Source organism: Gopherus evgoodei, chromosome 13, assembly GCF_007399415.2.
Source record: "Gopherus evgoodei ecotype Sinaloan lineage chromosome 13, rGopEvg1_v1.p, whole genome shotgun sequence".
NCBI classification, from domain to species: Eukaryota; Metazoa; Chordata; order Testudines; family Testudinidae; genus Gopherus; species Gopherus evgoodei.
The window spans coordinates 20,000,001-20,015,724 of NC_044334.1; the positions used below are offsets into that span (position 1 = coordinate 20,000,001).

Here is a 15,724-nt window from a genome sequence, read left to right on the forward strand (position 1 = left end):
TTCTAATCTCCCGACATTGGGTCTGTTCTCTTGTAATTTTTGGTTCTAGGGGGAAGAGCTACATTAATATGCTCATCTCCTAAACCCAGCCCTTTAGCATACCATGACTCTGCTGAAATGGGGTACAGTGCGTCTGTGTGGCTTATTTGTGAGTAGGCTGCATTAGCTTAGGAGCTGAGTTTCCTGTCTGCTTATTGAAGAGTTGAAGAAATATTAGATATTGGAAGAGATAAGTTGCCTGACTCTACTTTACGATACAAACTGAAGACATTTCGATAGGAATGATCTCAGTTTCTCAGCTTTGTGAATCATTCCAGTCATGGTAGTTAGGTAAACTGAGGGTATGTCTACACTACCTGCCAGATCAGTGGGCAGCGATCAATGCAACAGGGATTGATTTATCGCATCTAATCTAGACGCGATAAATCAACCCCTGAGTGCTCTCCTGTCAGCTCCTGTACTCCAGTGCCATAAGAGGCACAGGCAAAGTCCACGGGGGAATGGCAGCAGTCAACTCACTGTGGTGTGTCGATCTAAGTACGTTGACTTTAGCAAGTTATTCACATAGCTGAAGTTGCATAACTTAGATCGATTCCCCTCCTCCCCAGTGTAGACCAGGGCTAAGCAAAGATAATCTAGAGGCAAAGTTCAAAGTGCTGATTAAATCTCATTCAGAAGTATAATTATAATTCATTTAATTATAGACAACTAGTCTGAGTACAGTTTGTTTCTGTATAATACTCTCCTGATTTGCAAAGAATGTCTCATGGGTACAGATTATTGCCAGAGAAAAGAGATGTAATGTGATAACTTTTCAATACCGCAGCTGATCAATTCTAATATTTCAAGAATGGTCTAGGCTTCAGTAGGCAGAACCTTATTGATCTTGGTAAAAATTGGAAAAATCAAAAGGGAGAAACAGCTGGAGCTACAGGCATGTTGATTAGTAGAACTAGCAGCTTAAACTACCTCTGTAATTGTTTATAGACCAAAGATCTGGTTGATAACACCTGTCAATCTTTTTTCCTCTCCAGACATCTAGACAGACTTATTTGAAGTGTTGGAGAGGAGTGGAGGGTTGTGATACATGTAGGTACTAATGACATAGGGAAAGGTAGGAGAATGATCCTGGAGGCCAAATTTAGACTGGTAGGTTAGAGATTAAAATAGAGGACCTCCAGGGTGGCATGTCTCTGATATGCTATAAGAATTGAGAGCAATGGGACCACTCATGTAGCTCTCTCAATGTAAATGAGATGATGCTTCTGGCAGGGCATTCTCTTTGAGAGGTCCTTGATTTTGGAACTCCCTTTCCTTGGTCTGCCAGAGCCCAGGTTTGTTAACCACCTGGCCATGCTTCACACCCCATCCTTTCCCTCTCCTCTTTGTTTTGCTTGTTGAGGAGAGTTTCGGCTGAGGGGGACATATTTATGGGCATTGTTTGCAGTGGTGGTGTAGCTATGAAGAATTGCTCTATGTAAGATTCCAAGCCTCTCTCTTTCACCAACAGATGTTGGTCCAGTAAAAAGTATTACCTTACCCACTTCGTGTCTCTAATGTTTATGGGCAGCCCTTTTTTATGTTGTGATTTTTAATTGTGAGATAGGCACCTAGAGCACTGAATGGGCATCTGTAGTTGTATTTTAATAAACTGAAGAAATACATTTATTTTTCTGTAGCTGAGAGATGGACTTTGCTTCCCCTTCTCCTCCGAAATTACTTTAATGATTAACTCCTCATGGCGATTGGAGTGCCTGTCTCAGTTCTTAGGGTTCTGTCATATAATAAAGACTGTGCAGATGCAGGAGGTTTCCCACATGGAATTCATTGTAGGATCAATGAATTATTTAGCTAAGATTATTGATAAATCATCATATTTATCAGATAGAAATAGTTAAAAGAAAAGAACATGTATTTATTGTTAAAATCTTAGATTTTACAGCTTCACTTAGGCCTTGTTCATACTGTGTATGAAATTCTAACAGCTACCATATTTAAGTAGAGCAGTTGCTAGCAATAACTGAATTAATTTTCCTGACCAGTGTAGACTGGTTTTTTCTATTGTAAAACTATGCTGAATACTAACCACTTTGACAGGTAGCTTTTAGTATGGTTTTATAAGTAGATTTAAAAAAAATATTTTACAAACTGCAGAAGGAAATGGTGATAGAATTCTAACAACAACAACTGCGCTTAGCCTGATTACAACTATTGGCCCCAATTCGGGAAAGCCTACCTATTCAGAGAGGGTGCTTTATTGTTCATATTAATAAAGAAACATACTTATTCCATTTAAGCAAATGGGACTTAAGTATGTGCTTAAAGTTAAGCATGTGCATGAATGCTTTCCTGAATAGGGATTGACAGAAATGATTTCCTGAATAATGGCCATGGTATGCATGTCGTTTTAAGGCTGTATTAAACACACCTTTTTTTTTTCCCCCCCCAGGCAAATTGCTTTTGACTTCCACATATTTTCTTACAATCTCTAATTGTATTGCAGTGATTCTCCTTGGTTGTTCTAATATTTTATTCTTTTATTTCTGAAGACTTAAATAAAAAGTTAAGAGAAAAATCAGTAGAGCAAATCCATTACATAAATTTGCTCCTATTTTAAGTTTTACTTCTGCATAGGAGTTGTAATGATTTATGTTGTTAATTTCGTTATTTTGACCCACAGGAAGCAGAAGCTTTTGCTCTGTATCACAAAGCTTTGGACCTTCAGAAACATGACCGATTTGAAGAGTCTGCCAAAGCTTACCATGAGCTGCTTGAGATTCGTCTTCTGCAAGAGGTCAGTGAAATTTAGGGACTCAAAGTGAAAGATAGCCACATCTTTATTGCATTTTGTGTCACTCCGTTGTGTCTTGGCCATGGATGACTCAAAAATGTAATGTTCGTTGTCAGTTGACTGGTTATTTGCTGCTGTTTATCACTAGTCTAATTCCTGATGTCAAGGGTACAATTGTTTTGTTTACAATTTTCAGGCAGTTCTCTCTGGTGATGAGAAAGAAGGGTTAAAACATCCAGGCTTGATGTTAAAATATTCCACCTATAAAAATCTAGCACAATTGGCAGCACAGCGAGATGACCTGGAGACAGCCATGGAGTTCTACTTGGAGGTACAGTATAGTCTGAGTACTGTATGAGAGTCTCAATATTTACTAGTCTTACTGAAGTAGATGTATGAGACCCTTACCGTATTTTGTATAAATGATTTGCATTAGGGCTGGCAAGCGATTAAAAAGATTAAGCACACGATTAAACAGTAATAGAATATCATTTATTTAAATATTTTTGGTTGTTTTCTACATTTTCAAATTGATTTCAGTTAAAACTCAGAATACAGAGTGTAGAGTGCTTACTTTATATTTATTTCTGATTACAAATATTTGCACTGTAAAAAAAATATATTTTTTAATTCACCTAATACATGTGCTGTAGTGTGCAGTCTCTGAGCGATTGGCCGAACAAGAAATAGGACTTAGTGGACTTGTGGGCTCTAAAGTTTTACATTATTTTATTTTTGAATGCAGTTATTTTTTGTACATAATTCTGCATTTGTAAGTTCAACTTTCATGACAAACGTTTGTTTACATTTGTGGGAGGTAATGCTGCCAACTTCTTGTTCACAATGTCACCTGAAAGTGAGAACAGACGTTCGCATGGCATTGTTGTAGCTGGTGTCACAAGATATTTACGTGCCAGATGTGCTAAAGATTCATATGTCCCTTTATGCTTCAACCACCATTCCAGAAGACATGCATCCATGCAGATAACAGGTTCTACTCAATAACAATCCAAAGCAATGTGGACCAATGCATGTTCATTTTCATCCTCTGAGTCAGATGCCACCAGCAGAAGTTTGATTTTCTTTTTTAATGGTTCAGGTTCTGTAGTTTCTGCATCAGAGTGTTGCTCTTTTAAGACTTATGAAAGCAGGTTCCACACCTTTTCCCTGTCAAATTTTGGAAGACACTTCAGATTCTTAAACCTTGGGATGAGTGCTGTAGCTATCTTTAGAAATCTCAGATTTGTACCTTCTTTGTGTTTTGTCAAATCTGCAGTGAAAGTGTTCTTAAAAGGAACAATGTGTGCTGAGTCATCATCCAAGACTACTATAACATGAGTACATAGGCAGAATGTGGCTAAAACAGAGCAGGGGACATACAATTCTCTCCCATGGAGTTCAGTCACAAATTTAATTAACACGTTATTTTTTTAATGAGCGTCATCAGCATGGAAGCATGTCCTCTGAAAAGGTGGCCGAAGCATGAAGGGGCATATGAATGTTTAGCATATCTGGCACATAAATGCCTTGCAATGCCGGCTACAAAAGTGCCATGCAAATGCTTGTTTTCACTTTCTGGTGACATTATAAATAAGAAGTGGGCAGCATCATCTCCCATAAATGTAAGCAAACTTGTTTGTCTTAGCGACTAACTGAACAAGAAGTAGGACTGAGTGGACTTGTAGGCGCTGAAGTTTTGCATTGTTTTGTTCTTGAGTGCAGTTATATAACAAAAAAAAATTGACATTTGCAAGTTGCACTTTTACGATAGAGATTGCACTACAGGACTTGTATGAGGTGAATTGAAAAATCCTGTTTCTTTTATCATTTTTACAGTGCAAATATTTGTAATAAAATAATATAAAGTAAGCAGTGTACACTTTTTATTCTAGGTTGTAATAGAAATCAATATATTTGAAAATATAGAAAAACATCCAAAAATATTTAATTTCAATTGGTATTCTATTGTTTAACAGTGCAATTAAAACTATGATTAATCACAAATAATTTTTTGAGCTAATCGTGTGAATTAAATTGCGATTAATCGACAGTCCTAATTTGCATGTATTGTGTGTATGTTTAGGTAATAAATATGTATTACTTGCTCACCATTTCAGTTGCAAAGAACAATAATGTTCCATCATAAACCTCAGCTCCAGAAAATACAAACTATATAAGGCAACGTGTACACACACACATGCATGTGTTGACGTGTATATGGTGTGATATTTATGTTTTCTAGGCTGTAATGTTAGACTCTACTGATGTCAACCTATGGTATAAAATTGGTCATGTAGCAATAAGGTTAATCCGTATGCCACTGGCACGTCATGCTTTTGAAGAAGGACTCAGATGTAATCCTGATCACTGGCCTTGTTTAGATAACCTCATCACCGTCTTGTACACGCTTAGTGACTATACAAGTAAGTACAGCTAGTTTTGTATAATTTTTCTTAAAATGTGTAATTAATTCAAGTAAAAATCAGTATGATCAGAACAGTACAGTGATGCAGTCTTACTGACACAATATCTTAAATATGCAATGTATTGAAATGTAATGTGTAAATTTTTCATGGTAAAGTATAGTGATCTGTAACTGGTTTTAATTACAGTAAAAATCCCTGTCTGCTGTATTTGTTTATTGAAAACCATCATTGTGCTCAGTATTTTTATTCAGTTCTTTTCTCTTTTAGAATTCGTACTACTTTTTGAAATAATGGAAATTAAAATTAAGTTTATATCTTTATATGTTACAAGGGATCCCAAACAGAACACACAAACGAGGGGCAAGGAAACAAAAGTTCCAACCATGGATATTGAGTTGAAATGCGTTTCTCCCCTGATCCCCTAAAGGATTTGCTTTTCTGTAGACTATGTTTGAGGTGGACTGTAAACAAGATCTTTTGAAGGGAAAATATTTTGAATTCAGTATCCCTGGTTGGATACATGAGTCTAGATTCAATTAAAATTTCACAAAAACAGCATTTAAATTGTTTATTAAATAAAATTACCTTAAATATGTTGGCTACATTAAAAGTTTTTATCAGAAATGTTTTGCATTTAAAACCAACTGATCTATTAAACAAAGGAAGTATCTGCAGTTAGGGCTTGAATTGATTATCTATGGTCACTAGGTCCTTCAAGATTTTAGAAATAGGAGATCTCATTCTCTCACACCTAAGTTTTATTCATAGAGTGGAAGAGGAAAGCAAGCCTTTACTGGTTTTTCAATTCCCAACTGGTTTCTTACCCTTGCATGAGCTAGTCATTGAACTGAACTAGTTAAATAAACTGAAGTGAAGAAAATATTCGCTTTGCACCACAGTTATCACTCCTCTATAAGTAGAACTGTAGTACAACAGGATTCTCTATAAGCTGGTTCCATTGTAATTAATGAACAGCGTGTGGTAGTAATTTAACTATTAAGAACCAGGTAATGCACTCCATGGAAAAATACACATAAGGAAGTTCAGTGTTGTAGCTTGTGGAGTTTCTGAGATACCTTGTCAGTAGACGGTTTCGGGGCCACAAAGGGAGCAGAGGACAAGGTCCAGCACCTGTGTAAATGTCTGAAGATCTGTGAGGAAATTCCACAGAGGACCAGGGATCCATACTGCTTCCCGGGCCGCTCCCCTTTTTCCCAGTAGCTCAGCTTCCCTAAGAGCTGCATTATACCACTCTACCCACCTAATGGGAAGATAACATGGAATGGGTTTGTGCAAAAGTTCCAGCTGATAAAGTCACCATTAATTTCTGCTGGAATTATAGCAAAGGATGATGCCGTTGAGAGCAGCTATCCTTTGCCATACTTCCTTCCAGAAGGTCACACAACTCCAAAAAACCTGTGGAGTCCCAACTACATGCTGTTCCTGAGGAAAGTTCTCTGTAGTCTTTAAAGAGGGAAGATGTAGCATTAATTCCTCTCTCTTCTCCAATTTTAGTCCATAAGGACAGGATATCTACTGCTTCTATCCCCTCTGCACCATGCAGCAAGAGAGTTATGTCCCTGGGCCAGTCTGAAGTTACGAATGGCACTCTTAAACTCTGCTTAAGCAGATAAAAGGAGGAAACAGCAAACATTTCAATCAAGTTCTTTTTTAATCCATACTTTTTTTCGTATGGGAGGATATTAATCTCTGTGCAGAAGGATATTTATTTCTGTGGGTAATAATCTATTCTCCTCTGCCCCACAACATTTAAAAAATATCTGTATGATTTAGAGTGGAAGTCTCATCTGAAGCTGTGATCTATTATACATCAGAGCTGCTGCAAGAAGCTTCCCTGTAGACCTCTTTCACTCTCATGCATGTTCTGTCTTTGTTGTCATTTCTAGCAAGTTACCTCCAGGGTTTGAGTATAAAACTACAATATAGTTCTTAGCCTGGCATGGCTAATTATGCAGCAGTTGATTATAACTGGCTCTCAACCTTTAAATCCAGATTTTATGTGGTAGATGAACCAATACAAATGAAGGCTAATAGGTGGCTCCAAGGTAAATTAGAGATGTAGGACCTGATCCTGTAGTCCTTCCTCGTGAGAATAGTCTTAATTGAATTACTCCGGTGAGTAAGGAATGCAGGATATGGCCTTTCCTGCTGTAATGCAATTTGTAATACAGGAATCATGATAAATGCTGAGGAATGGTGTAAAAACACTAATGGATTCCTGTTTTTCAGAAAAAGGGTATTTGAAACCAAAATCTGATGGTAAATGACTTTAAGCTGTTTAGCCAAGTTGTAGATTTGTTTTTAGAGGCTAAAACTTGAGAATGTGAGGTTATGATTAGGATGCTCAGGTAAGTTATTTAAATTGTATTTCTGTGTGTTTAACCATTTGCAGAGAGAATTACAAACCAATGATTGTAGAAATGTTTCATGTCCAGTTGGAGATTGTTAAAATCTTGTTAGTAGTTTATCCCAGAAGTGGGAACTTTTGAATGATTCATAGTGTCAAATTGCCCATAATTCTTATTTCTGTTTCCCTCTACTAGCATGTTTGTATTTTATCTGCAAAGCTCTGGAGAAAGACTGCCAATACAGCAAAGGACTGGTACTGAAGGAGAAGATTTTTGAGGAGCAACCTTGCCTCAGGAAAGACTCATTAAGGATGTTCCTCAAATGGTGAATCTCATTCTTAATCATCCTATAGTTCTTACATTAGAATTTTAGGATAGGAGTAGTTCAGAAAGCCTAGTGAAGTCCAACCCTTTACACTAATATAATTGTACCATGTAGTCTCTATCTTCTAAATAAACCTCCCTGGTGTGTTTGGCACTATATTCCATGTTAATTACTTGTTGCAGGAAGAAAACTCTAACTTTTTTTTGTAGTGTTCCAAAATTATTTTAGTTCCCAGACTTTTTAAAATTCCCATTATTGTGTTTTGCTTTTATATATAACTGTATAATTGAAACATGTACATCCACATTCCTTGTCTGTTCTTTTCAGGATTTACTTTCCTAATTGAAATCACTTCTTAATTACCACTATTCCAGGGAATTTGACTTGGGACAAGCTCCAGCTGTCCCTAAAGTCAATGTGAAGACTTGCATTGACTTCAGTGAGAATTGTATATGGTTGTTAGTTTTGTAAGCTTCTGTGGTATCTGAGATGCAAGACTCCTGTAAGATTATGTGAGCCTTTGAATTATTTATATATATTCTGAGAACTATGTTATTGCAACATTATGGTTGACATTTGTTACTTTATTGTTTGTTATGATAATGCCTAGAAACCCCAGTGAAGTTTGGGGTCCCATAGTGCTAAGCATTGTACAAACCTATAGTTAGAGACTTCTCCCTTCCTTGAAGATCTTATAATCTAAAAGGTGGGAGAAACAGTGACAGAGAATTGAAGTGATTTACCCAAAATCACCAGCAGTTCAACAGCAGAGCCAGGTCTCCTGACTCCCCATCTAACACTCTGTCCATCAGCAAAACTCAAGGAATTCAAAATTAGGATTTTAATTCAACTGTAACTCAGTCCCATTGTGCATCTGTAATACTTTATGTTCCTGCGCATGTTGATAACATCAGTGCCTTAATATGTGGATGAATTAAAGTGGGATGTGAGTCTTGGTGCACATCTGTTGATTCTTTGTTCTGGCATTCAAATAGTTTTTCACATTATAGGCACTGTACTCTACATGGCCTGCAAATTTTGAAACATGAAGTGTGGGGAACCATCTGAAGGGACGCAGATGTATCACTGGCTTTCTTTCTATTTTTTAGAGCATAGCAAACTCTTGAGTGCTCAGCAGCTGAGCATATGAAACGTGATTTGAAAGTTAATTTTTTGTGGACATACAGTTACAGCCTCAAATAATCCTAGGTAGTTAAGGTGGAGTGTGTGCTGGGAAAAAGCAGAAAGGCTGCCGACCCTACTTGGGCTCCTGATGCCTCTTATGATAAAAGTTTAGTGTAGGGATGGCTTGCTAGCTTGCAAGGAAGGAGCTAGTGAATCTTAAGAGGAAGGGTGATCTTGTTTTTTGACTTGAGTCAGATATACAAAATAAGGGCCTCTGACCTAAACTTTTGGTTGGTTAGTTACTTAGGCCATAATTTAGCAAAGCTTTATGCACATAAATTCAGCAAAGCATTTAATGATCATTTTTTCCCCACTGTCTGATATCTCAAAAACAATGGAATAAATATTTTTCAAGCTTTCAAAAAATCCACTTCTGGACTGAAAACCTGCAAGAGAATTTTCAATCCCACGTGTTATTTTTGCTGAAACATTGAGTTGCTCAAAATGAGACCATAGAACAAAAGGAGCTTCTCAGCCATAACAATAGCATTGCTGTAATCATTTCACTGCTTTCCTATTCATCTCACACTTTTTAGAAAGTGAAAGAGGAGAATCTGCCTCAAACCATCTAATTTTAGAATGAACTGTGAACAAAAGTATATGTGCATTTATATGTGATTACTGTTTTTGTACCCTACGTTGGAGGAGAATCTTAAATTAATCTCTATTTGATATTAAAAAAATAAAACTACCTATGTTGTCTTCCTTTTTCACCACCTCTCAGTGACATGTCAATCCATGATGTGAATGTGAGTGCAGCTGAAACAAGAGCAATCATAGATGAAGCATTGGAGCTACGTAGAAAGAGGCAAGCTCTAATGGTGCGAGAGAGAGAACCAGATCTTAAGCTTGTCCAGCCAGTTCCCTTTTTCACGTAAGTCGTCATAGTCTGTGTTTCAGAGAGTCATGGCCTCGGTTCATTGGAATCTCTTCAGCATGTATTTTTCCTCATTATATATATTTATTTTTTTTTAAGTTTCAGTAATCTGTAAGGAGTCTGGCTCTGTTCATGTTTCCAGATTAAAGTTGATACATACCAATTAAAACATGCTGAAACAAAACCACAGTATGAACTAGGAACAAGTAGCTAAATTCAGTATATCTTCACAACAGAAAATTTGAAAATTTCCAGTGTTAATTGGTTTGTATCTGAACTTTAAAACTTTTATAAATTTTTGTTTTTAATAATTTTACCATTTGGATTATGGAGATTTATAAACAAATAGCTATTTTACAAAAACGTTCTATTGTGCATTTGGATAGTCTAGGAATCCTGTTAGAGTATATTACATGTTTTAAATACGTGTGTTAAAAACTTCTGTGATCTTCTTATTTAGGGCCTGATTCTGACACCCTTATTTGCACTGAATAATTTCCTCTGCAAGTAGTCCAATTTCAGAGCAAGTTACTACTAATTGTGTAAAAGGCTGACAAAAATCTTGCCCTTTCCCATTGAGTATAATGCTAGACCTGAAAATGGTTCATATCAAACTGGGTTAATGTTTTTGGTTTTGAAGTACAACAATTTCCTCTGCAATGAATGCTTTCTCTGGGTGTGAAGCATATCATAAGCTCCATTTCCCTTCTATTATACTTAATTCTCCTTCCAAATAATGGCTTTAATTTCTGTGATAATGTTGGTCCTGCTCTGTAGTTCAACAGTATGTTCCAAATAGGAAGCAAGAGCCATGAAACATTTGCTCCTGAACTGAAATCTCTAGGGGACAGGGTACCAGAAATAATATTCTCCAGCTTTCTAGTTGTATGACAGATTTTGTCTCCATGAGGAATCTATTCCTCTTACACTGATAAAATCACTTTTGGTACCCTCAGTAATTCTAACCTTCTGTAGCAGAACATCTTTATTGTAATTCCTACATCCTGCAGCAAAGGGGTTTTTAACTGTAATACAGAAGGTTATGTGGTAAAAGCTAATGAATAAATGAATAAATTAAGTGTTAATAAGGTCATGTTGTGATTGTGTGTTTTACATGCAGGTGGAAGTGTCTAGGAGAAAGTTTACTTGCTATGTATCATCATCTGACAACATGTGAGCCTCCTCGACCGAGCCTGGGGAAAAGAATTGACCTCTCAGAGTACCAAGACCCAGTCCAGCACTTGATTCTTTCTCCTACCTCTACTCCTGTCAGTGTTATCCAGCCCAATCCTGTCAGCACTAATCCAGTGGTTACAATAAGTGACCCAGTATTAACTTACACTCCAATGACACCCAGTTTTTCCAGTCATAATGAGAATTTACTGGAACCAGTCATGCCTATAGGTGAGCAAAGTACTTTAGTCTACAATTCCAGATAACACTGTTGTCTTTGCAGAGGTAAACGAGTCTGGAAAATTTCTGTTGTCTTTAGAAATGTGTGTTTTCTAAACTGTCTTCTAGCTGATCCAATGCATTTTCAATGTACGTATATTCCATGTCAGAAAAAGAAAAGTTCAGTCATATAAAGCTGTGATAATCTGTAAAACAATTACTTTAAAAAAGAGAGAGCTGTCTAAATGATCTAGGAGGTATTGGTTAATGATTAGCTCCGAGTTCTGTCCATAAATTGGTTTTCTATAGCACTTATCACTGTAGTATCTAATCCCTTCTATTCTTGACTGTGCTGCTGTCTCATGCCTCAGTTTCCCCATCTGTAATATAAGGATCATAATGCCTGGGTGATTTGTGGCTTAATTTTGTTAATACACCTCTACCCCGATATAACGCAACCCAATATAACATAAATTCGGATATAACATGGTAAAGCAGCGCTCTGGGGCGGTAGGGCTGCGCACTCCAGCGGATCAAAGCAAGTTTGATATAACATGGTTTCACCTATAACGTGGTAAGATATTTTTGGCTCCCGAGGACAGCGTTATATCGGGATAGAGGTGTATTTGTAAAGCACCCTGAGGCTGTCAGATGAAAGGAACCATAAAAAGACAAAATATTATTACTATTAAATAAGATCAGCCGCTTGACCTGTTTTAATTCTCTGCTTCCATATGTACTTATTTGTTTGCATGATGATATTCATAATCTCAGATGTTCTAAGGCATATACTGTGTAGGGAGGTGTGTGTGTGTGTGTGTGTGTGTGTGTGTATATATATATATATATCTGTATCTATAGTTGTTGTTGTTCACAAGGTTACTAGTCTTTGGTTGATGTTTATGGGAATTCACAGATGTTAGAGCTCTAGGCAGAGTCCTATGTTTTCCTTAAAAGCCACAAAATTGTACTGAAAATTAGAAGATTAAAGGAAAGTCTATTAAAAAACCCAAGTTTTCAACCAGTCTGCTTCTTAGTTCTGACCAGTATTTACATGCCTACAAAACGTCATGAATGTCGAACTTAATTTACTTTGTATTCAAATTAAAAGAAGAAAAATTAGAATTTGAGCTATGCATTTCTTAATGAAGAGATGCAATTATTTTTGCACATTGTAATAGAATAAGTAGCTTTATATATAAATAGTAAAATCATAGTACTTGTTATTGTCACGGCAGTTCCCAGGTTTCCCATCATGTTTGGTCCTGTAGAAATACAGTGTAGGGTTCTCTATCTGCCTTGACTCAAGTCACTACTGTAACTCTTCCTGTATATCATATTAGCTAATTTTTTATGGTAACTGTTCTGTGAAACAAAAAATGATTTAGGCCTAACTGTAGTTTGATCAGTGATAAACATTCTGTTTACGTGGGCTACAAGGCCAACATCAAACCACAGTGCCGTGTAAATGATTCAAGTTAATAGGAATTTTGCCATTGTCTTCAGTAGGAACAGAATTGGGTCCTTGATGTTGCCATAGAATAAAGTAAATTTAAAATATTTTTCATAAATCACCATGATATTAAGCAACATTATCCATTGTGTGTTATTTGGCAATTTGAGTTTTGAAAATGTTTGACTCTGTTTTCTAGGTGACACAACTGTTAGTGATAAATCCAAGAAAGGGGTGAAGCGGAGGAGAATTACAGAAGATAGTGGTGAAACTGCAAAAAGGCGGTCTGCTAGAGTCCGAAATACCAAATGTAAAAAGGAGGAGAAAGTTGACTTTCAAGAACTGTTAGTAAAGTTCCTTCCTTCAAGGTACAGCAGACCTTCACTTGTGATGAGAGTTGTTGGCATTCTGTGAGCACCGCAGGCTTTTTTGTTGACCTGCTGGTTATCCACCCAAATCCTCAGAGGTACTAGACTCATGTTACTTATTGAAAGAAATGTGATTCGGTATCTTTTTATAAATTGTGTTAAAACTATTAAAAATAACAGCCATAAAATCAATAAAGCAAGTTAATCTCAATAGTGGATTGAATTAAATCATAAATTTAATTAAATCATCAGATTAATACAAAAATAACAAATTATTATACATTCTGAGGAGGTGGCTGTACCATTTGGTTAGAAGTCACAGTTAAAGAGTTTGACAAAAGTCCATCAGTTCTCTCATTTGAATGGTTAAGTATCTTAATATCAAAACCGAATTATTGTCTAATGTCTGGAGTACAACCTCAGATCCAATTATCAAACTTTTCCTCCTTAAATTTCAGTCTTGTGTGTTGGTTAACCTTTACCCCCTTCTCCTCCCACCCCTCAAAAATGAGACAGACTATAAAAATACAGACTGCTACAGAACAAGAGAAGTTGGACAAGTAGTCAACTTTGACCAGAAGTGACAGATGACAATCTCAACTCTTTTAAGACTTTGAAACATAGAACACACTCTGTGTAATTTTTATGAGACAATATTGAGGACTGTTTATCTGAGGCACTTTTCTTTCAAGTGCCTTCCTTGCTTGAGTGTTATGGGTGCTCTCACACACATGCATGCACACAGCTGCACTTTTCATTTCCAAATCCTAAAAATAAAAAGTCTAATGGTCTGGGTCATCTGCCAGCTAATAAGAACAAAAGACAAAAACTGAAAAAGGAAAAATAAGGTATTAAGGTAACAGGGAATTTGCAAGCTCCTTCTGCTCTCACAGTCTTCTGGGCACTCTGAGTAAGAGCTGGAAGTGCAGTCAAGGAATTAAATGATAATGTTCTGCTGGCAAAGTGCGTCTCACTAGCGGGTCTCCTCCTGGGTAAGACTGGCCTGATTATTGATGTTATGAATTCTTCTCCCCCCAGTTGTCCCTCTGGTGTCTTGGGACCCAGAAGATGATGCTTCTTGGCCTTATCCTTAATTCTTACAGTTTGTAAACTTTACTTACTCTTATCTTGCAGTGCCTCCCTTAAGGTCTTCGAACAAGTCTTGTGCGAGGCCTGCCTTGCAGCCATGCATCTTGGTCCAGTCAGTTTCAAATGAGGTCATCCTTAGCCTTGGTTTTAGGAAAAGTCCTGTTTAGATTAGCAACTTCAAAAATATTCAGTGTTTTACATATTACACAGATAAAGTCTATTACCCAAAAAAATATGTAAAAAACTCTGGATGATACCACTTTTGAGGAAGTTGTCATGGTCTTATCATCGTAAAAGGGTATTGAGGTGACATTGTCATTAGTTTACAAAAATTTCAACACAAAATCCCTGTAAAAATAGCTGTTTGGAAGAGATGCTCTGCAACAACCAGTCACTCAACATTCATTCATGTGCAAAATTAAAAATAAGTTCAAATTTATGATCAGTTTCATCATATCTATTTCTTATTCTTGAAACAAGGCAATTAGGATATTTTCCTGTTTCAGAACTGGGCTTTTATAAGTCAAACAGCTTGTCTTCTGGAATCTGTCCCTTGATAGAGAAAAATAACTTGAAAGAAAAGAAATACTTTTTTTTTTCTTTTAAGTTTATGTAAGGTATTCTCATGTAGGTTATTTCGCTCACTGTTTTCTAGAGAAGAAGCAGAAGCATGTCATGAACGTTTTTGCATAGTTAAGAAGTGGGTATGATTTACACCATATTGGGGCTGTATAGACCCCAATATCATTGTCAACAAATCAGATCAGCATTTCTCATTTAAATCAGAAGACATATTTTGTTTTTACATTGATTACTGATTTGAGTGAGATGATTTAAAAAACAAAGATCCTTCTGAAAGGAAAATGTTAAGTTGCATTGCTGAAAGGGTTTGGATCTGCTAGTACTTAAAATAACAGTGCTGATAATACTGTTTTTTGAAAAACAATTCCAAATGTTGTGGAGTAGTCTTGTCAGTTTCTGATGCTTATTTGCTGGGATTTGCTCTTTTCTGTAGGCTGTTTCTTTCCAATTTTAGGTATAGCATGCTTGAGGCTTTTTCCTCTGATGAAGTCTGGGAATAAATGTAAATTTCTGATGATGAACTCCAACTAGGGTACTTCCATTGTGAAAATATACATAACACCTACACCTGGCAAGCTATTTGTTATTGAAAGTAATATTCAAACTCTCACAAATACTGTTTTTTATTTGTTTTCACCCAGGCTGAGGAAACTGGATCCAGAGGAAGAGGATGATCCTTTCAATAACTACGAGGTACAATCAGAGATCAAACAAGAGAATTTCCAGCATATTGGACCACATAGACTGTCATTTGCCTCTACAACATTCATGGAATCTGGTAGGGACTTCAGCATATCCATTTTTCTACTTGTTTTCTTTTTCCCTTTATCTGCTTTTTTACTCCCACTTCTTCTGTTTTCTTTCTTT

General features: G+C 36.6%; 1 protein-coding gene across 6 annotated transcripts in view; it reads left to right on the forward strand.

The window, feature by feature from the left end:
- Nucleotides 1-15,724, forward strand: part of CABIN1 (calcineurin binding protein 1) — a 235,001-nt gene that overhangs the window by 5,059 nt on the left and 214,218 nt on the right. For all 6 annotated transcript variants that reach the window (XM_030582446.1, XM_030582448.1, XM_030582447.1 and 3 more), the window contains 8 exons: nucleotides 2,681-2,794; nucleotides 2,988-3,122; nucleotides 5,034-5,214; nucleotides 7,782-7,911; nucleotides 9,821-9,970; nucleotides 11,094-11,377; nucleotides 13,018-13,186; nucleotides 15,499-15,635. In XM_030582446.1, coding sequence (XP_030438306.1) covers nucleotides 2,681-2,794; nucleotides 2,988-3,122; nucleotides 5,034-5,214; nucleotides 7,782-7,911; nucleotides 9,821-9,970; nucleotides 11,094-11,377; nucleotides 13,018-13,186; nucleotides 15,499-15,635 — 1,300 coding nt within the window. The remainder of the gene's footprint in view (nucleotides 1-2,680; nucleotides 2,795-2,987; nucleotides 3,123-5,033; nucleotides 5,215-7,781; nucleotides 7,912-9,820; nucleotides 9,971-11,093; nucleotides 11,378-13,017; nucleotides 13,187-15,498; nucleotides 15,636-15,724) is intronic.